General features: G+C 37.6%; 1 protein-coding gene across 21 annotated transcripts in view; it reads right to left on the reverse strand.

Annotated features, from left to right (window-relative positions):
* ANK2 (ankyrin 2) overlaps positions 1-22,575 on the reverse strand; it is a 351,461-nt gene that overhangs the window by 249,495 nt on the left and 79,391 nt on the right. For 4 of the 21 annotated variants that reach the window (XM_037001148.2, XM_037001144.2, XM_037001142.2 and 1 more), the window contains exon 1: positions 1,875-2,233. The exons of 5 other annotated variants lie outside the window; for them this stretch is intronic. In XM_037001148.2, the coding sequence (XP_036857043.2) occupies positions 1,875-2,009 (135 nt within the window). In that variant the 5' untranslated portion in view covers positions 2,010-2,233. Of the gene's footprint in view, positions 1-1,874; positions 2,293-22,575 lie in introns of those variants that run through there. 12 more of the 21 variants (XM_073237147.1, XM_073237145.1, XM_073237151.1 and 9 more) reach the window with 9 other exon arrangements.

The raw sequence follows: 22,575 nt of genomic DNA on the forward strand, positions 1-22,575 counted from the left end.
GCTCTTGTCTATAAAATCTTTGACTAAAGAGTTTAGTCAATGATCAGCAGGTTATATTGTTTAATTCAGAAAAATCAGATTGTAACACAAAAAAAAATCAATTCACTTTTATTCAGGGCCAATATCTACATCACTGGAATAGAAGAATTTTAACAAGGGAATGATATTGCTGTTGATTATTTCTTCTAGAATGTTTTTAGTTGTTTTCTGAACTATGAATTTCTATTCCAGCCCTTGGACCTCAAAATCATGTTGACACCTGCTCTTCTTTACCTAAAGAACCTATCATCATATCAAAATATTTTTAAAATATGATTTTATATTTAATTGTTAAAGCACTTCTAATTTATTTTCATGTATTGCATTTTTCGCAATGATTTTTAAAAGATGGGAAAATGGAACACACTTGTGTGACTTAAAAATACTGAAGGAATTATTAACAAACATTTTAAAGAATGGCCTAAATTCTAAATTAATAAAAATATTCATACAGACTACCTTTAATGAGATAGCTACTTCTGAGGGAATTTATGTATGTATTACAACTAAGCAAGCATGTAAAGTTGTTCCCAAGTTACAGAAATTTCTATTTTTTCATTCCCCTCAGTTCAGAAATGGCACCAGAAGTGGCCACTTAGAAGTCCGGAGTGACTTTCCTGGTACATGTGGGTGATTTAAACCGTAACCCAGAAGGAGAAATGAGACTGCTCCTGGTTTCAAACCTTGGCTGTGCAGTTGTTAAGGCAGGTGCTCGCCCTTCCCCAGGGGACCACCTTCTTCTACCACCTTTCTGTTTATTCTCTTGCCTGTGGTGACAGCCATTCCATTTGGGAACCACCATCCTTTCCCACTGCAGTGCTGAGACTGGTCCCTTCTGCTAACTACGTACACTGGCTCTGCATGTTGTTTTTACTAAGTTCTTAGTTTCTGTTCCAGTTTCACTGTGTTATGACATGATTTCCATGCTACAAAATTATGAAATTCCTCTGGGTCAGAGTAAAAGCCAAAGGGAGCAGGGACCCTCCCAGTCTCCTCACACACTTGCTTTTCTCGCTCACACGGGCACAACTTCTGTTTGTCTTACTCAGAGACCCTACATCTCTAAGTTCCATGGTTTCCCTCTGAAGTAAATGACTTGCAATAAGGTCGAATTCCTGGATCTGACAGATCAAAGATAAACTTTATTCTCTGGCAAATATGAAAATCAAAACCTTTCAGAAAGAGATTTTTGGCCCTCCCCCTACCAAATATCACAATAAGCCTTTGTAATCATTCTCATCGCTATGAATTATTTTAAAATCTGAAAGTCAACTTAAATATTTGATTGCTCCACTTTTAAGCCTCTGCACAAAACATTATCATAATCAGAACAAGTGTTTAAAGGGCTTTTCACTGAAGTTAGTCAAATATTAGAAGGAAAATGCCTTTATAGGTTGAAGATGAGATTTGAGGTTAGCTTAAAAAATGTTCTGTGACCTAGTGAAAAATGAACTGTACATGAATATATAAATATAGGCAACAGAATTTCACAGCCTGAATGTAAGAGAGTCTGTAACACTGCTGCAAGTCACTCTAAATAAAATATATGTTCAGCTTTGGACAAACCTTCAAATTAAAGAGGCAGTATCACTGCTTGTTTCCAAATGACAGTTCACAGCAAAAGCCAACTTAGAAGGAACAAATACACGGCATTGTGCACAATGAAGAGGAAACAACAGCATGCCTCCGAATCAGAGGCCATCGGGTGGTTTGATCACATTGGTTTTGTTCTGTCAACTTCCTTCCAGGAAGTTTAGAGTTTTGACCAATGAGGTACACTGTTGTTCTTCGGCCACCATCCATCCTCCCCTCCTGGTTTGGGCCTTAGAACTTACCCATGGCCCAAGATCTGTGGTGTTCTCGCTGTTACAGCCGTAGTAGTCTGGGGTTCTATCCAGCTCCTGCATGTGCCCTTGTGCTCTTACGCTCTTAACTGCATGGCAAGACGGGCAGAGAGCTGCGTTACCCATCTCAGGGCGACAGTTCTTGCTGTCAGTGGGCCCGTCCTCACCCTCTGGGCTCTGTGCAGGGCGCCCACGGGGACACTAACGTGGACAATTCATCCAGATACTCCTTGGCTCCATGCAATTCCCCTTCGTGCCCCTCACCAGTCCTCCCCATCTGCTGGCTGGCTGGCTGGTGTCAGAAAGAACTCAAAACCGCAGCAACTGCAGGCTGCTTCAGTGATCATTTCCAGTTCAGGCGCTGCCAGTCTATTTTTACACCTACCAGGCCAGCTATGCATGTCAATGGAGTGAGGGGGGCGCCCAGGGAGCGCCGGGGAGGGGGCGGTGTTGGTTTGTTTTTCACCATGTGAGCAGCCTGCTTTACACACGGACCTAAGTTCCTGCTGTGTGAAATGTCTCTACATAGGAAATTTTTGCATTACTCAACAAATGCCTTTGAATCCTTTGATATTCTCCCTCTGTCTTTCTACTCACACAGAATACCAAATCTGCTAGTGACCTCACTTTACCAGGATAACATGGAAAAAGTTATTTTTCTAATTGTTTAAACCAAGAGGCATTGGCTCAGCTTACATGCATTATCTTTCTCATGATCATTTACAGAAAACAACTAGCCATCCTTGCAGAATTTAAATTCAATGGCAACACATCAAAATGACTCATTTTACATTGGCATGGATGCTTTGCATTTTATAAATTATCCACATTTTTCCATGATTCTTAATTGTACCACAGAAGAACAAACATTTTGATTAATTCATAATTATTTTAAAAGTTTGACATTTTTGAAAGTGTTTCCTCCAGCTTTACAAAAAATAATCAAGAATGGCTTTCAATAACATGCATACTATCTTTGAAACCATATTACAGATCTTTGAAAGAAATGATTTCCCACTGGGAGGAGCACAGCAGATACACAGTGGATTTATGAGGCCAATTATGATTAAGCTCAAGATTTTGTTACAGGTTATTATGGATGAAACTTTATTCCTCCCATTAGGGTTTCCTCTAAAACTTTATATATACTCTATATTTATGTTAATTTTTTTCCTATCCTTCCTCATTCATTATTTGTTTTGTGTGGGCATATCTCCTCCTCCAAATAGCTTTTAAACCATTCAATGACAAGATCTAGACTTAGATTTTTTTATCATCAGCCACATATTATATATTAAATACTCAATGTTTAAGAAATGTACTGAATTGAAAGCTATCTTTGTGGAAAAGAGGGTGTGGGAGATACTTTGAAACTAACCACATTACATTTGAGAGAATAAAATTCACCTTTTCAATGTCATTAAAAAAACTGAAAATGCTTGTCTTTTTTTTTTAAATTAAAAATGGCATTCCTGAAATAGTCTATCACTATATACTGCTGTGCAAAGCCCTATGAAATCAAATCTGAGAATGGTATTTTTGGATTGTTGACTTCCATAAGAACCCCATGTTGCTGGGTTTTTTTTTTTTTATACCAATCATGTTTTGAGTAACTCTTTATCCCAGAGCTTACAAACCGAGAATATGTTACTTACAACAAAGAACCCGTCCTTCAGAACCTACACTCCAGTTTCCGAGAGGCATTATCAGTAGTCAGTGAAACTACTTTTACCTTTTAGCTACAGGTGAAGTCATATTTAAAAATTATTTTTAAAAATTTACTGACTCACCCTATAAATTATAACTACACTGGTGGGGAGTAGGGGGTATAATTTATCCATTTATGTTAAAGAAGAGTATAATCTAACATTTTAAATGCTAAAAAGTTAGGTGAAAGTATTCACCTAAGATAGAGCTTTAATATCAGTAACAAGAATAGACTGGTAGCCGAGATGAATGAAACAAAACCTGTCATGTTGCCTGTATTCGTTTTATATAGACTAAACAAATGGTAATTTCTCATCAAATGTCCCACTACATAAGTCATGTACCATAGGAATGAATTAAGATATGATGCCTAATGATGTATTTATGTGTTTACAGACTCTTCTAAAAGGATGTGTTTATAATTTTCCTGTCTTCTCTAAGGTCCTTAGGTCTTACAACATCATGCACTCTTACAAACGGCTACTTCTTTTTGAACACACACAAATGATTTTATTCAGAATATAATCCAAGCTTTTGCCAGCTGTTGAAAAGAGGTGCAGTTTTTTTCACCACTTTGGGATCAGTTGATTATTTTTAAAACATGACAATTTACTATTCAACACTCATTAAATATAGAACCATGCAACTTAAACACTAGAAGCAAATCCTAAAAATTCTCTCTAGCCGCCTACCTTCTTCCTAGAGCTGAGATTTAAACTCTGTACTTACAAATGTTAAAGGAATATTGAACCTCCCCAGATTAGATAGAGAAAGCTGCCCCTAGGGGCTTGATTAATAATTTTTGCAGTGCTTGAACAGCATGAATTGTTTCTTGGCATTTTTCTGTCTCGTTAATACATTACCCATTCTACCACTATGACTTTGATTTTCTTCTCCTTCAGCCAAGCATGCATCCCCCTTCCTCCACCAGTTTATGTTCATTGTCTCTTTCAAAGCTCATTTTAAAATTCACTTTCCCCGGAAAGTCTTAATTACAGTTATATTAGTCCCTTAATTTGTTCTACCTGTTTGAATAAAGTTGGGACTACTATCAGCTCTTACTCCTTTTATATAACACACTTTGTCTCTCTGACATCTCACTCACAGATGTAAAATACACAGAATAGTATTAAACATTTGTTAAGTAAATGAATAAAAGGCAGCCACAGAGAGGAGCACAATTCACAATATCAATATTTAACTGGACGACACTGACCTAACATCTTTTAACACATTAACAGTAATAGATTTAATAATTTGAAACATTTCTAAGCATGACAAATCTTTAATTTCATTGCCAGATTTGCAATAAAGAGCTTTTTCAGGTTTTGAACAATTATTTGTTTGGGGTGAATTTTCCTATAAAAGAATTTGTAGTGCCTTCTTGTGAAAGAAAAAAAATGTTTATAAAATACACTGAAAATATGAACCAAAAAAGAAACATGTTGACACCTTTTAGAAGATGCTTTTCCTAAATGGCTATTAATTAGTCTTCCCCTACCCTTCTCTCTTTTCTTCACCCTAGGGAAATCTTCTCATTCTTTCCCTAATAGAGAAACTCTGTTTGTTGACTGTAACATCCATGTTCTTATCTTTAGGGCCACCCAAAATATGCGCCATCATGGTACTGAAATCCCATAGTTTAATACCTAAACAATGGGCAGAGGAAAAACAAATGCACACCACTGGTGTTCCTGGAAAATTGCTGAAATTTTCTATTTTCTGACTGAACAGATTTAAATTATCAACCTGGATGATAGTATAGTTGTGAAAACATAACTTCCAATGAGGAGCTTTGTATTTGTGATCACTCCAAATTTTGCCAATGGTCCGATGCTTTTTGCCTAATCAAAACCAGAAGTAAGAGGGGTCTGCAGAAGAGGGCATTACTTTAAAAGTTAAAACATTTCTAGTTCTCACCTCTAGGCTAGAAGAAATACTTAACAGTCCATTTATTAAGCAGTTAGGTGCCAAAAATTTAATAATTACATATGTCTATAGAAGGCTGGATAATGGCCACCAAAGAGATCAAGTCTTAATCCCTCAGACCTATAAATACTACTACATTATTTATAGAAAAAGGCTCTTTGCATATGTGATTAAGTTAAGGATTTTGAGATGGGGAGGTTATCCTGGATTATCAGGGCAGGGCCTTAAAGCTATTTTATGGGCCTTTATTGAACAGAGGCAGGAGGTTTGATACAGGCAGAAGAGAAGTCAGCGTGACCATGGAAGCAGACTGGAGCGTTGCAGCCACCAGCCAAGCATTGCCAGCAGCCAGTGAAGCTGGGGAGGCAAGGAACAAAATCTGCTCAAGAGCCTCTGGAGGGAGTGTTGCCCTGCTGACATCTTAATGGTGTCCCAGTGACACTGATTTCACACTTCCAGCCTCTAGAACTGTGAAAAATAAATTTCTGCTTTTTTAAGCAAAACAAACACACACCAAAAAACATTTCTAGTTCTATCTCCTAATGGTTAAGTAGGAGTGGATGCCAGACAGGCTTATCACAAGGGCTTGAGTGATGTGACAACCTATATACCTCTATATATCTAACATTTTGGCCACTAGAAGGCAAAGTTAGCAAGTGCTGTGCAGAACCCATGCCTTAATAATGTGCCCTTAGACTGTGGGGATCACTGTGGACATCTGACAAGGCATATGCATTCTGTCAGGGCAGAACAATGTCACCATTGTTTCTCAAAAATGCTTCAACGTCATTAGGGCAAATTACTCAGAAAACAAATATTTGCATGTTTGGGCCACACTTAAAGCAGGATACTTGAACTTGGTGCATGATTTAAAGGGTGAAATTCAAAGCACCCATGCTGTGACATATTTGCAGTATCTTCTTAAATTCCCAGGCATGGTTACTGTTATTACTTCATTTGTATTGCCATGTTGCTGTGTTTCAAATCCATTAAAAAGAGAAAAGCAAGTAAGGACAGAGAACAAAGGCCAGCTTCTTAAACTGTAATCTTAGGAAAGTGGCTGCTGAAGTCCTTATGGCAGCAAATCTGAAAAACATTCACTGTAGTTTTAAATGTCACCTTTTAAATAAGAAGCAATGATTTAGAATCATCAGAAAACTAACATCTTGGAGAAGACATAACTCTCAGTTCTATAATTTAACCTAAAGAGTTAGATTACAGCTCCTGTAGTGGAATGAAATGACCTCTTAGCTAGGCATAACTAATTCCAAATTTTGTCTCTACCACTTCACCTGTGTAGATCTCTGTCTAACCTTCATCAAATCTAGGTGATAATTTTCTCTTTTGAAATAAGGGCATTAGACAGGATGGTTGCTGAGATCCCTTGCAGCTCTGAAGTTCTTTACTTTATGAAACAGAACTTGTTAACGTGTGAGAATACATCTAACACAACAGAGTAGTTGAAGCTGATCATCTAGTTCGTTATCGGGGGATCAAAAAGAATATAAACTACTCAGTAATTTGCCTCATGGGTACCGAGTCCTGGGAGCTGACAATCTCAGTAGTTTTATGAGGGAAGGTGCAGGAACCATTGTGTAAATTATGACACTCTCTATTGGCACCCAGGAGCTCTTTTCCAAGGTGAGGACCCTTTTGCTCTTGCTCCACCTTTCTTGAATATCAGCCCCACTGAAGTACTTAAAACATTTTGGAAACCACACCCTGCCAGTTTTCCATATCTCACAACTGTAAAACAATTTAAACTGGAAATGGTCTGAGTCTCTAAAACTGAAGTTGAAGGACAGCTTTATAGGACTTCGTAGGACAAGTTTTGCAAATCGATCCTACAGTAGTCGGGTTTCCTTCTCCCTCAAATATTTCAATTAATTTGTTCTTAAAGGGCAAGTGCTATCATAGTAATAATACTGGGAAAAAAGTGTTTTGCCAGAAATCTTTAAAGTGGCAAGTTAGAAACATTTACTCAGAATCACTGAATTTAATTTTTCCTCTCAGAATTCCAAGTTGTAAGGGTCACTCAAGAATATCACACAAATTAAAACAGCAATGTGAGTCTTTCTTAATCTAAACTATCATGTACACAATAAACAGTTCTAACATGGTATTTAGTTAATACTTTGTATTTTGCAAATCATTGTTAATATATAAGACTTATGCCACCTTTGCTGAATATAGAAACCTTAGATTACAATCTACTTTCCCCCATTTTCTTTTTTTTAATTAAACCATAGTAGCCATAATTCAGACTGATTGTTCCTTTCACATATATTTATCTGATTAAATTAGTATTTTGTTTCTCCTATTGTGTGCAAAATTCTCCATGCCCAATCACGTGAAACCAAGGACAAATTCCAACTTTGGGAATCATTGACCTGTGGAAACAAAGCTGGAACATTCTGTGCAACAACTGAGGCAGCATGTTATTTTTTCCTGTGTCTGAGTACATTCAATATAATTTCTTTGGCTGAAAATTAAACATGTAATGATTTTTACCAGTTGGGTCTGTTATGTAAGTGATCAATCAGAAAAACTGTTGCCTAATTTGTAGATCTATACTAGCTTCCCTGTGCTCATGTGTGACATAACTTTTCTAATTGAGATCAGTATAAATTAGTTTTACTATTTATGCTGTACACAAATTAATTAAAATGAATATTGTTGAGCTCTTTCTGTGTCCACAAAAATCAATTCACCAATTTAATTTTATATTCCTTTCAGTTATGATTTTCACTCGATTGCTGCCTCTCGGCTTCTAGTATAAAATGGAGGACAATCTTAATAAACAGTGCTAACAACTTAAGAAGTTTTCTAAAGGCAACTGCACAGCAAGCCTAGCACAAAATCAGCACTTAGAAAATGTTATTGACTGACATTAAAGAGACGCTGAGGCAGGAAGTGTAAGGTGTCCAAAGCAGGCCAAGAGGGCCGTCTGACTAATTCTATATACTCTGTCATACGGAGCTGGATTTTGAAACACCACATAAATAAAACAATCCAGTCATTGTGCACTCCTACATTTTCTGAAGAAAAGTATATGCATGTACATAATACTCAGAAAATGGTTAACAACTAAAAGCAGGGACTCCCCATGAGCTTTATTTGTAGAGAGGGTCAAGTGGAAAAAAGTTTTTTTAAAGCAGGAAGGGCACTTCATTACAATCTGACTTTAATACTTACTTTTTGAAACCTAAGTCAGTGTTTTAGTTTGCTAACATTTCTTGTTAAGTCTCCATTTGTAAACTAGGAAGACTGCTGATAGATGACATCTGAGAAGTACTCTGTTAAGGTGACTGCTTAAACTAGTATTTTGTTACTAGTTTAATGGTGACTTTAAAACAAATGAATGTTGCATAGCACACTTGTTGATCAGTTAATGAGGAAAGTGTCCAAAGGAACAATGTTTCTTAGAGGAGGTAACTTTTCCCAGGAGGCTGGAAAGAAAGCTGACTAGCTATGCTCTATGCTGCACGGTATGGTTGTCTAGACTTATCTACCAAGTGGCTTCTCGCACACTAGATAAAGGATTTGATCATTAGGATAAGATAAACGGGAGTGTTATACTAATAAGAAATTACAATCAACCTCTCCAAACAACAGCTTACTATTAAGCATATAGGAAACTCTACTGCTAAACTCAGATGAATTACCCATGACTGCAACTAGCAAATAAAAATTCACTTATCCTCTCCATACTTCTCAATTCTTGATTCACTTGTATTTGGGTAAGCTTTTCCTTCCATGGCTCAAAGGCCCTGAGCTACATAGATTTTTATTCTGTTTGAACATTCACCCCAGATGTTCTAAGGAAATGGTAACTTTTCATGGTTTTGGGTTTATGACATACCATACATAGGTTTAAATATCTTGATATATTTGTCATTACTGAAGAATTTCTTCCACTGTAAATCAAAGCCCACTTCATTGGAAGCATATACTTAATCTGAATCTATGGGTCATAAGGTATTTTAAAATAATAATTTCTTAACAAAATAAATGCACATGCATCACAACACACACACACAATCATTTGAAATGAAGAGGAGACACAGACATTTAAAATACACTGCCAGACTAAGTTCAATTTATTTTGAAGGCAGAGAAAACTTGAATACCAAAGAAAACATGAATTTCAAAGCCCAACTGATCATTCATTTGGATTATATTTCAAGATCTCACTAGAGCAAATGTATTCAATGCAACTCAAAGTTTAAGTAAAAAATAAAGTGTTTCTAGTCCTTCGCATATTATTCATACTGGAATAAATATCCTATTTATATATCATTTGTTCTCCTTGGAAAATGGAAGAACTTTTATTTAAGTTTTTAATTATGTCCTACTCTTCTTGCAAGAAAAAATAACTTTAAAGGCAATCAGAAACCCTTGGAATATATAAATAAAAATATTATAAAACCAATATCATTAATTCAATTCTTCTAAAATTGTATCACTATGGTCTAGGTCCTCTGAGCTACAATATATTACTGGAAATAATGCTGTTAGGGAATGAATACTGGGCAGGGCATGGTCAAATGCCACTTTGAACCTAAGTATTCCCATCTGCACAGTTATCAGCTGCAGCGAATTACAGGCTTTTATGCTAATGCTTGTATGTGATGAATCTCTAGAGTCATAAGTTTGTAAATCATATGATGAAGTCAGCAAATAATTTATCTCCTCTGTAGGAAGATAAGGAAGAAAAAAATAAGAAAGAAGGGAAAGGGGAAGGAAGAAAAATAGGAATGTAAATATGATAAGAAAATACAGATCTGTTTCTAAAACTTAAGAGTTTATTTTCTTTTAACAGCAGCAGTTATTTAAACATGCTCAGGACTCTTATAGGTCCATAAAGAATTTCTTCCTTAATCCAGTACTTTTTCCAAACCTGCTCCTGGCCTGTCTCCTCCAGGTTAGTGACTAGTACCCCTATATGCCTTGCTGCTCAAGCCGGAGTTGTTGTTTCTGACATTCTCTTTCCACTGAAGAGTCTTATTTTTTTCAATCCCTTTGCTACTATTTTAAGTCAGGAATGCATCATTTCCTGACTGATTCTGTAACCATCTCCAATTGGTAACTGTTTCTGACCTTGATCTGTTCCAATCCATTCTCCACGCTCTAGCCAGAGTGATCTTTCCAAAGCTCCCACCTGTTCAGGGCATTTCTTATAATATTCATAGTAAAAGGCAAAACCTCTCAGGTGCATAAAGAGTCCTATGTGATTTGATCCCCTCCCAGGTCTCATTTTTGCCTTTTCTCTTGTAATTTCTTCTGAACTTTTATAATCAACTAATCCTCCATCTGGTTTATCTCTTTCCCTCAATCTATGTTTACAAAACTTCTGTTAGAAGCCCTGCCTGGCTAAAAGGATCAAGGGCCTGTTGTGACCATAGTGCCTTCATAGTGATTGCCTTGATCTTTTTACACGGTTGTCTCCTTCACTGGACTATGAACTCATGGACAGACATTATATTTTATTTGTCTGTTTGTCCTTAGTATTTCTGATAGTGCAGACAGTATGTCTAATACAGCAGACAATTGTAAGTGTCTGAATAAACAGTAAAAATCTTCCCTAACACATTTAAAGTACGATTGGTTTTTACATTCATTTCATTCATCCCATAAATATTTATTCAGTACTATATATCAGGCCTGAACATACCATTTAAATAAAAAGTGGCAAATGTGTAATAATTTCTGATGTACACACTGAAATGCTTCAATAAATCTCCAGGAATGGCAATCTGCTGCCATCTAGTCAATGACCAGTACAGGCTCCTTTGTTTTGTTCACATTACTATTCTGTTAGCTCCCGTGTGATTGTTTGTTTGAACGTTTGATGTCATGAAGTGATTCTTGGTGATCATCTGATTATCAGGTATAACGAAAAGAGGAACAGAAGTGCAAATGGCCATAAGAGTAACAGTAGCCACAAACCAGAAGATGGTTTATTAAATAAGGATAAGACCAGTGATTCTGCTGGATTTTCAGACATGAAATGCCTACAACCTCTGGGGAGTCATCACTGCTAATGACAGAGAAGAGTAGTGACTGCTCTCCAGAGATACAAAAAGATGACTCTTACAATGACTGTCCCCCAACCCCCACTCACACACACATAACTCGTGGGCTTGGCCATCATGGACCTCTATGGTATTATTTGTAGTGGTACCTCTTTTCATTACATTCTTTCACCTACAGAGCCTCTCTGTGCTCTTTTATTACTGGCTGCTTTTCTTTACTGATGATGATAGATCATCAAATAGATCACTGCCCTTACTGTCACATCTAATCCTGTTCATAGCTATCAGCACTCTATGGCCAGGACCTTCTCTGACATTGCCTCTATCTGTAACACATTTCTTTCTTCTCTCCACTGTTCTTCATTTCTTCATATGTACCTTTACTTCTAACATGCTTACCTTCAATGCAAACACTAACTTTTTGTAGACAGCATCAATCAGTAATATAGCAAATTCATAAATGCAAAAATACTTCACAGTTATCAGCCTACTATAAGTACTCATAGAAAAGATGTGCATTTCTTACTTTTGTTCATGATAAACAGCCTATTAAAGTGCTCGGGTGGAACTGTCCAGTCTTTGCTACTACTTAGTCATCAGTAATTCAGATATAAATTAACTGTGGTAAATGTGCATCTTGAAAAAATGAGTACCATAAAAATTAAAACTCTGCCTTCTTTTTTATGACACTTCTGAAGCCTGAAATTAGCACTTCTAATTTCTAAATCTCTGTGTCAATAACATTTATTTCTGACTTTGTACATTGATAACTCATTAGACTCTATGGCAAGTTTTAATCAGATTTTGTCAATATTTACTAAACAAATAGGTCCATGCTATTCAATTGACTAAAGGTGTATCATGACAATTTAATTTTATTCTAAAACTACTTCCTAAAAAAGAATCATCAATAAGGGTAAATGTAGCTTGCATTAACCACTGACATTTTAAAATGTCAGTTTTACTGAAATATGTTCTTTCTATTTTCATAATATTAGATTTTAGCTGCTTTGGGGATCAAATGTTAAAAACCATCCTTTAAAAGGTGTTTCCTTCTCTTTGTTCTGTAACCCAATATAGTTCAGTTTATTATATCCCACACTAAGATAAGGAAGATCGATCTTTCAGTGTTATAAAGGTATCATATAGATCCCGGATCTTGTTGTTCAGCAGAGCAGAAATAGCTTTCAAAGACCTTTGTGTACTGCCCACTTTTTTGTGTTTATGGCCAATGATAGCTCAGTGGTCTTCCTTTTCCAGTTTGCTTCATATTTATGTCCTGGCATTCTCTCTGGTATCCAGTGAAAAAATAAGCTTTCAGAAAATTCTCGAACTATCTCCATCTGCAGTATGATAAACTGACTTCGTATTAACCAACCATCTGACATTTTGGGTCAGTGGGACCTGCCTCATCTGTCCTCTGCTCTTACAGGAGATTCCTGTTGAAGACTCAGACATCTGCTTTGAAACTATTGTGGCTGTGGGAGACGCAGGCAGTACAGATGGTTGGAACACTTGATAATTCTAACTATTCTGTCCTTCCTCTTCCAAAATCTTATCTCTGGAGACCCTGCTGTCGTGTAAACCACATTATGACTCTTCAGAGGTACCCCCTATCCTATTTGCTTTGTTCCTTGAACTGTTAGAAATATTTCCCTGTATCTTAGTGATATATATTCATTACATCACAGCTACTTTTCTTTCTAGCACTAAAAGGTCAGTTGTAGAACTACAGATATAAGTTGTCCAGAGTTTTATGTCTTTCTTCCTTCTTACATCCCACCTTTTCCATGACAAAAGGAGTTATAATCATTTCTAGTTGATGGTATTGCTGAGAGTTTAAATAAGTTGCTGCATCTTGAGAACTTAGAACAGTGCCTGACACAAACACTGCTCAGAAAATGTTAGCTGTGGTTACTGTTCACCACCTTCACTTCTCTTTCTCTTTTTGGATTGGATGGTCCCTAACTGTGTCTATTACCTGTTCTACAGTTTAATTTAAAATACTACAAAAGCAGGTGTTGTGTCACAGTCTACACCAGCAGGGTCTAGAAGGAAGGCACGGACTTTGGAATAGGATATCTGGGGTCTGTTGGTCACTCAGGGTATTTATTTACTGTGGGATTTTGAGGCAAATGAATTAATCTTTCAAAGCCTCATTTTCCTTGCCTGAAAAAAAAAATGAGATTAAAAAATACTTCCATGTGAGAATTAAATGATATAATAATTACAAAAAGCCAAGTATAAAGCCTGTTTGTTCTCCGCACTGGTTCTTCATGTCAAGTGGGTCCCCTGATGCATCCCATTTACTGCCTCCATCCCCAACCACTTAGAAGCAAGTCCTGTACATTTACCTGCATAACTATGGGCAAACAATAATTAAGCCACCCCCAAAGCATAACTTTATCTTTCTCTTCATGTTATCATGGAAGAGGTGTAACCCTTACTTCTCAATTTAGTCTGTGTGACCAAAACTCTAGTCCTCTCTCTGTCTGGAGGGCTGCCATGAAGAGGGTGTGGGTAATACAACTCCCAAGGTATATTTATAACACTTTTTTTCTTTCCCTACACCAAAACTCTGTCCCATAATGAATACAAGTGGGGGTATCATACTGGCCAAGAATAGATGTCAGGCTCCACCTTGTTGATTCCCAAGTACTGATACCTGCTGGAATTCCCCATTGTTGTATTCCTGCCTCCCTACCACCACCACCCCAGAACCCCAGTGTTGACTGTTTCCTACATGATAAATGAGGCAATAATGTGACACCATGCCTGGCATACCCTGGTGGGCCTAGTCTCTGCAGCTAGATTAGTTTCAGTGCATCGGATCCTAGATGCTCCCCGATACCTCATGGGCTGTGTCTGGCTGAGACACGGCTATCATGCCTCAGGCTGTAGTTGCAGTATTCAGAGCAGTTCTATGGAATAATTATATACTTTAAATTTCAATACTTTTTAACTTACAAAACTTGTTTTCAATTTCATATACTCATGAAAGAATCCATCCCTTTATTAAACCTTATTAAAATCACGATTCCCTTAAGTACATTTGAAATATCTACTATAATAACACTGCAATACTGTAACTTCAATACATTGAAAACTGAGGGAAAAAGTAAAGAGAGAAACATTATTAAAATACATATAAAAACAGAAATAAAACTGAGAAATATATATATATAGAATATATATACATATGCGCAGTCATACATACATATATATATATATATATATATACACACACATACATATACATACATACATACACATCATACCTTAAGAACAGAATTCTAAGGATGGGTTTTCTCAAATAAGAATCTACTCCAAAATGAGCTAATTAGGAGAAAAATAACCTCTAATCAAGTTGCATTGGAATTGATAGTCTGATAGTTGTGACATTTCAGAATAATACTCTATTTCTTCTTTTATATGGTAGAGACATTTTCCTAATAAGCTTTACTACTCTGTTAGGTCAAATTCTTGACCTATGTACTCCATGGCATTAAATGATGTTGAGCTCAAAAAGAAAAAGTGGAAAAAATGCCTTTGAACCCTTAAAGCTTTTGTCTATACATCTTACTTTCACATCTTGCCTGGATGTGTTTTTATCCCTGAATCTTCCATGAAAATGCATGTGGTTTCACACAGAGGAAAACTCCTTCTTCAGGAGATGTGGAATCACAAAGATCCCATTTAACTCTACTGTGCTTTAGCATGCAGGAATGTTAGAAAGTTTAAACTCGCTTCACTACACTTCTGGTTGCAACAGAAGTTTGCCTGTGGTGCTCTGTTCTACAGGTCTGTCTCCATTTGAGAGTCTATAAAATAGGCTGACATGGCACAATCACTTGACCACAGTCTTAAAAGTCTAAGTGAGCTTCATACTTCTGCTCTCTGCTTTGCTTTGAACTACAATCATATGCATGCTTTTAAGCAGCTTTCAAATGCAAGAAACCCAAACCTATCAGGGGAGAGATCCTTCAGAAGCTTTATGAATCACTGGAACATGGATATGCCTCACAAGGAATGGAACTTCGATGTCAGTAATGCAGCCTATACTTAGAACCTCTTTGCCTGGGTCAGTGGCATGTAGACACCTCATCACAGGAGCTTCAGAAGGAGACTGATCAAAACAGAGCAGGAAGAGAACAAGGAAAGTTACTGAGTTCGGTCACACTTTAGGACAGATAACCATGCCATTAACACGCACTTGAGTGTGAACAAGGATCAAAGTGGGAAATGTGCAAACAGGAGTTATAAGAGGGTGTTGTCAGCCTAATGTAGCAGACTTCATGTAGCCCAACCTGAGGTTTCAAGCCCTATAAAGATGATGAAATTTTTATTGAAACAGTACAATTAAGATTATAAAATGATTCATTGGAAGTTCTTATTTCTAAACATTAGTGTAACTTTAAGAAGCAAACACAGCCATTACATTTCAATATTCCTGGCATAAAGAAAGATAAAAATATTTCTCCAGAAAATTTTTTTGGGAAGGATTCTCAAGAAGGCAGTGTGAATAGGGTGGCAGATATCTCCTCCCAAAACCATATATATTTTGAAAATACAGCAAATACAACTATTCTTAAAAGAGAGACCAGAAGATACAAACCACAAGCCAGGCTACATCTGCAAGAACCCAACAACTCACAGAAAAGGGTAAGATACAAAGCCGTGACCCAGCAGGACCTGAGCAGTACCCCTACCCAAGTTCACCTGTGAGAGGAAAAGAATCAGAGTGGGGAGGGAATGGAAGCACAGGACTGCTAAATAACCAGCTCTGGTAATCTGCATCAGGAGCACAGACACACATTGCATGGTGCACTGGATTTTAGAGGAGCAGAACAGCAAAATCTGAGATTAAGACTGCAAACAGGTTCCCACAGCCGGCTGCCCTGGGACAAAAGAAAAGCAGGTGCTTTAAAGTCTTAAAGGGACAAGGGTTCAACAGGTGGACAAAATCATCCTGGCATACTCAGCCAAGCAGGCTAGGAACTTTAAGGAAATTCAGGTGCCCTATCCCCCTCGGTGGCAGCACAGCTCCAAACCCCTCACGGTGATAAGTAGCTGGCCATTCCTTCCCCTCCACCAGCACTGCAAGCAAACCAGCTGACCCACCATTGCTATGGAACACCCAGGCAGCAGCCCCACCTACAGCAACCACACAGCTTAACACAGAGGCTTCTCCTTGCACGCAGCTAACCAGCCCAGACCCAGAGGCTGCTCCCTGCATGTGGTTGACTGACACAGACAGCAGAGACAGGTGCAGAGTCCGGGCAGCATGAAGGAGGGGGCTATGTTCTCACAGCAGAATGCACGCCACTTTCCTGTAACCCCTAGCAGTGCCCTAGGCCATCACGAGGGCCTCCCCGCCCATGGCAGCTCAGGGGATTAACCCAATGGCTGCTCCCTGCACATGGCTGAATGGCACAGACAGCACAGAAGGGCTCAGAGTCTGGGAAGCATGAAGGGGCTTTGTTCTCATGACAGAACACAGGCCGCTGACCTTCAACCCCTGACAGTGCCCTAGGCCATCCCAAAGGCCAGCCTGCCCAAGGCAACTCAGAGGATTAACCCAGAGGCTGGTCCCTACATGCAGTTGACTGGCAAAGACAGCGGAGATGGGTACAGACTCTGGGAAGCACAAAGGGGCTCTGTTCTCATGGTAGAAATTGCACCATTGGCCTGCAACCCTAGCCAGTGCCCTACGCCATCCCAAAGGCAATCCTGCACATGGCAGCTCAGGGGATTAACCTGGAGGCTGCTCCCTACAAGCAGTTTACTAGCACAAACAGCAGAGATGGATGCAGAGACCAGGAGACACAAAGGGGCTTTGCTCTTGTGGCTGAACATGTGCTGCTAGCCTGTGACACCTGCCATTGCACTAGGCCATCTCAAAGGCTGCCCCACCCAAGGCAGCTTAGGGGATTAACCCAGAGGCTGCTCCATGTGTACGGTTAACTGGCACAGACAGCGGAGACAGGCAAGGTGACCGGCAAGCAGGAAGGGACTTTGTTCTCTCAGCTGACACAGTGCCATTCGCCAGCGACCATTCCAATCACCATGAAAAGGCAGAAGGAACTTGTTCAGTTCAAAATTCCTCAAACACCAGAGAGAGGGATTGGTGAGACTGAAATTACCAATCTTCCTGAAAAAGAATTCAAAATAAAAGTCATAAGCCTGCTGACAGAGATACAGAGAAATATTTAAGAGCTAAGGGATATATTTAGGAAGGCGATAACAGAAATGAAACAAACAATGGAAGGATTTAAGAGCAGACAGGATGAGGTGGAAGAGACTGTTAATGGAATAGAAATCAGAGAACATGAATACAGAGAAGCTGAGGCAGAGAGAGATAAAAGGATCTCTAGGAATGAAAAAATATTAAGAGAACTGTGTGACCAATCCAAACAGAACAACATTCTCATTGTAGGGGTACCAGAAAAAGAAGAGAGAGAAAAAGTTACAGAAAGTGTCTTTGAAGAAATAATTGCTGAAAACTTTCCCAATTTGGGGAAGGAAATAGTGTCTCAGACCATGGAAGTCCACAGATCTCCCATCACAAGGGACCCAAGGAGGACAACACCAAGACATATAATAAATAAAATAGCAAAGATCAAAGACAAGGACCGAGTATTTGCCAGAGAGAGAAAAAAATCACCTACAAAGGAAAATCCATCAGGCTGTCATCAGACTTCTCAACAGAAAGCTTACAGACCAGAAGGAAATGGCATGATATATTCAATGCAATGAAACAGAAGGGCCTCAAACCAAGAACACCGTATCCAGGAAGATTATCATTTAAATTTGAAGAACAGATTAAACAATTCCCAGATAAGCAAAAGTTGAGGAAATTTACCTCCCACAAACCATCTCTACAGTGTATGTAAAGGGACTTCTATGGATGGAAGTATGCCTAAAGCTAAATAGACATCATCAGAGAAAATAAAACCACAGCAAAGAAAGTAGACCAAACAAATACTAACTAAATGCAAAATAAAATCAGCTATCCACAAAATCAGTCAAGAGAAACACAAAGACTACAGAATAAAATACCTAACATATAAAGAGTGGAGGAGGAAGAAAAAGAAGGGCTAGAAATAAAGAATCATCAGACTTTGCTCATAATAGCATAAAAAGTGAGTTAAGTTAGACAGTTAGATAGTAAAGAAGCTGCCCTTAAACCTTTGGTAACCCCAAATCCAAAGCCTGCAATGGCAATAAGTACATATCTACTGATAATCACCCTAAGTGTAAATGGACTGAATGCACCAATCAAAAGACCCAGAGTAATAGAATGGATAAAAAAAGCAAGATCCATCTATATGCTGCCTACAAGAGACTCACTTCAAACCCAAAGACATACACAGACTAAAAGTGAAGGGATGGAAAAAGATATTTCATGCAAACAATAGGGAGAAAAAAGCAGGAGTTGCAGTACTTGTATCAGACAAAATAGACTTCAAAACAAAGAAAGTAACAAGAGACAAAGAAGGACATTACATAATGATAAAGGGGTAACACCAAAAAGAGGATATAACCATTATAAATATCTATGCACCAAACACAGGAGCACCCACATAAATGAAACAAATACTAAGAAAATTAAAGGAGGAAATAGAATGCAATGCATTCATTTTAGGAGACTTCAACACACCACTCACTCCAAAGGACAGATCCACCAGACAAAAAATAAGAAAGGACACAGAGTCACTGAACAACATATTAGAACAGATGGACCTAACAGACATCTACAGAACTCTATACCCAATAGCAGCATGATACACATTCTTCTCAAGTGCACATAGAATATTTTCCAGAATAAACAACAAAAAGAGCCTCAGTAAATTCAAAAAGACTGAAATTGTACTAATCAACTTCACAAAGATAAAGATCACAAAGATAAAAAACCAAAAATAAATTGTACAAAGAAAAGTAAAAGGCTCACAATCACATGGAGGCTTAACAACATCATTCTAAATAATCAATGGATGAATGACCAAATTAAAACAGAGATCAAGCAATACATGGAGAAAAATAAAAACAACAGCACAAAGCCCCAACTTCTTGAGATGCAGTGAACACAGTTCTAAGAGGAAAGTATACAGCAACCCAGGCCTATTTAAAGAAGGAAGAGCAATCCCAAATGAATAGTCTAAATTCACAATTACTGAAACTGGAAAAAGAAGAACAAAGGAGACCCAAAGTCAGCAGAAGGAAGGATATGATAAAGATCAGAGAAGAAATATATAAAATTGAGAATAAAACAATAAAAAAAAAATTAATGAAACCAAGAGATGGTTAATTGAGAAAATAAACAAAATAGACAAACCCCTACACAGACATATTAAGAAAAAAAGAGAATCTACACACACAAACAGAATCAGAAATCAGAAAGGAAAAATCATGACAGACACCAAAGAAATACAAAGAATTATTAGAGAATACTATGAAAATCTATATGCTAGATAACCTAGAAGAAATGGACAACTTTCTAGAAAAACACAACCTGTCAAGACTGACCAGGGAAGAAACAGAAAATCTAAACAGGCCAATTACCAGCAATGAAATTGAATTGGTAATCGAAAAACTACCCAAGAACAAAATCCTGGACCAGATAGATTCACCACTGAATTTTATCAGAAATTTATAGAAGAGGTAATACCCATTCTCTTTAAACTTTTCCAAAGAATAGGAGGGAACACTTCCAAACTCATTCTATGAAGCCAGCATCACTCTAATACCAAAAACAGACAAAGACACCACAGAAAAAGAAAACTACAGACCAATATCCCTGATGAACATAGATGCAAAAATACTCAACAAAATATTAGCAAACCGAATTCAAAAATATATCAAGAGGATCATACACCATGAACAAGTGGGATTCATAGCAGGGATGCAAGGATGGTACAACATTCAAAAATCCATCAATATCATCCACCACATCAACAAAAAGAAGGACAAAATCACATGATCATCTCCATAGATGTTGAAAAAGTATTTGACAAAATTCACCACCCATTTATGATAAGAACTCTCAACAAAATGGGTACAGAGGGCAAGTACCTCAACATAATAAAGGCCATATATGATAAACCCACAGCCAACATCATACTTAACAGTGAGGAGCTGAAAGCTTTTCCCCTAAGATTGGGAACAAGACAAGGATGCCCACTCTCTCTGCTTTTACTCAACATAGTACTGGAGGTCCTAGCCATGGCAATCAGACAACACAAAGAAATAAAAGGCATCCAGATTGGTAAGGAAGAAGTCAAACTGTCACTGTTTGCAGATGACATGATATTGTATGTAAAAAAACCAAAAGAATCCACTCCAAAACTACTAGAACTAATATCTGAATTCAGCAAAGTTGCAGGATACAAAATTAACACACAGAAATCTGTTGCTTTCCTATACACTAATGATGAACTAACAGTAAGAGAAATCAGGAAAACAATTCCATTCACAATTGCATTAAGAAGAATAAAATACCTAGGAATACAACTAACCAAGGAAGTGAAAGACTTATACCCTGAAAACTACAAGAAACTCTTAAGAGAAATTAAAGAGGAGACTAATAAATAGAAATTCATCCCATGCTTTTGGATAGGTAGAATTAATATTCTCAAAATGGCCATCCTGCCTAAAGCAATCTACAGATTCAATGCAATCCCTATCAAAATACCAACAGCATTCTTCAACAAATTGTAACAAATAGTTCTAAAATTCATATGGAACCACAAAAGACCCCAAATAGCCAAAGCAATCCTGAGAAGGAAGAATAAAGCTGGGGGGATCTCGCTCCCAAACTTCAAGCTCTACTACAAAGCCACAGTAATCAAGACAATTTGGTACTGGCACAAAAACAGACCCATAGACCAATGGAACAGAATAGAGAGTCCAGATATTAACCCAAGCATATCTGGTCAGTTAATATACAATAAAGGAGCCATGGATATACAATGGGGAAATGACAGCCTCTTCAACAGCTGGTGTTGGCAAAACTGGACAGCTACATGTAAGAGAATGAAATTGGATTACTCTCTAACTCCATACAAAAAAGTAAACTTGAAATAGATCAAAGACCTGAATGTAAGTCATGAAACCATAAAACTCTTAGAACAAAACACAGGCAAAACTCTCTTGACTATAAACATGAACAGCTTCTTCATGAATATATCTCCACAGGCAAGGAAAACAAAAGCAAAAATGAACAAGTGGGACTATATCAATATCAAACTAAAAACTTCTGTACAGCAAAGGACACCATCAGCAGAACAAAAAGGCATCCTACAGTTTTGGAGGATATATTCATAAATGACATATCTGATAAGAAATTGACATCCAAAATACACAAAGAGCTCATGCACCTCAACAAACAAAAAGCAAATAATCCAATTAAAAAATGGGCAGAGGATCCAAACAGACACTTCTTCAAAGAAGATATTCAGATGGCCAACAGGCACATGAAAAGATTCTCCACATCACTAATCATCAGAGAAATGCAAATTAAAACCACAATGAAATATCACCTCACACCAGTTAGTATGGCCAACATCCAAAAGACAAACAACAACAGATGTTGGTGAGGATGTGGAGAAAGGGGAACCCTCCAACCATTGTGGAAAGCAGTACGGAGGTTCCTCAAAAAGCTAAAAATAGAAATACCACTTCTAGGAATTCCACTTCTAGGAATTTACTCTAAGAATGCAGGAGCCCAGTTTAAAAAAGACATAGATCCCTTGTATTTACAACTGTACTATTTACAGTAGCCAAGAAATGGAAGCAACCTACGTGTCCATCAGTAGATGAATGGATAAAGAAGATGTGGTACATAATACACAATGGAATATTACTCAGCCATAAGAAGAGGGCAATTCCTACCATTTGCAGCAACATGGATGGAGCTAGAGGGTATTATGCTCAGTGAAATAAGCCAGGCAGAAAAAGACAAGTATCAAATGATTTCACTCCTCTATGGAGTACAAGAACAAAGCAAAAGCTGAATGAACAAA

The sequence above is a fragment of the Manis javanica genome, chromosome 5 (assembly GCF_040802235.1).
Source record: "Manis javanica isolate MJ-LG chromosome 5, MJ_LKY, whole genome shotgun sequence".
NCBI classification, from domain to species: domain Eukaryota; kingdom Metazoa; phylum Chordata; class Mammalia; order Pholidota; family Manidae; genus Manis; species Manis javanica.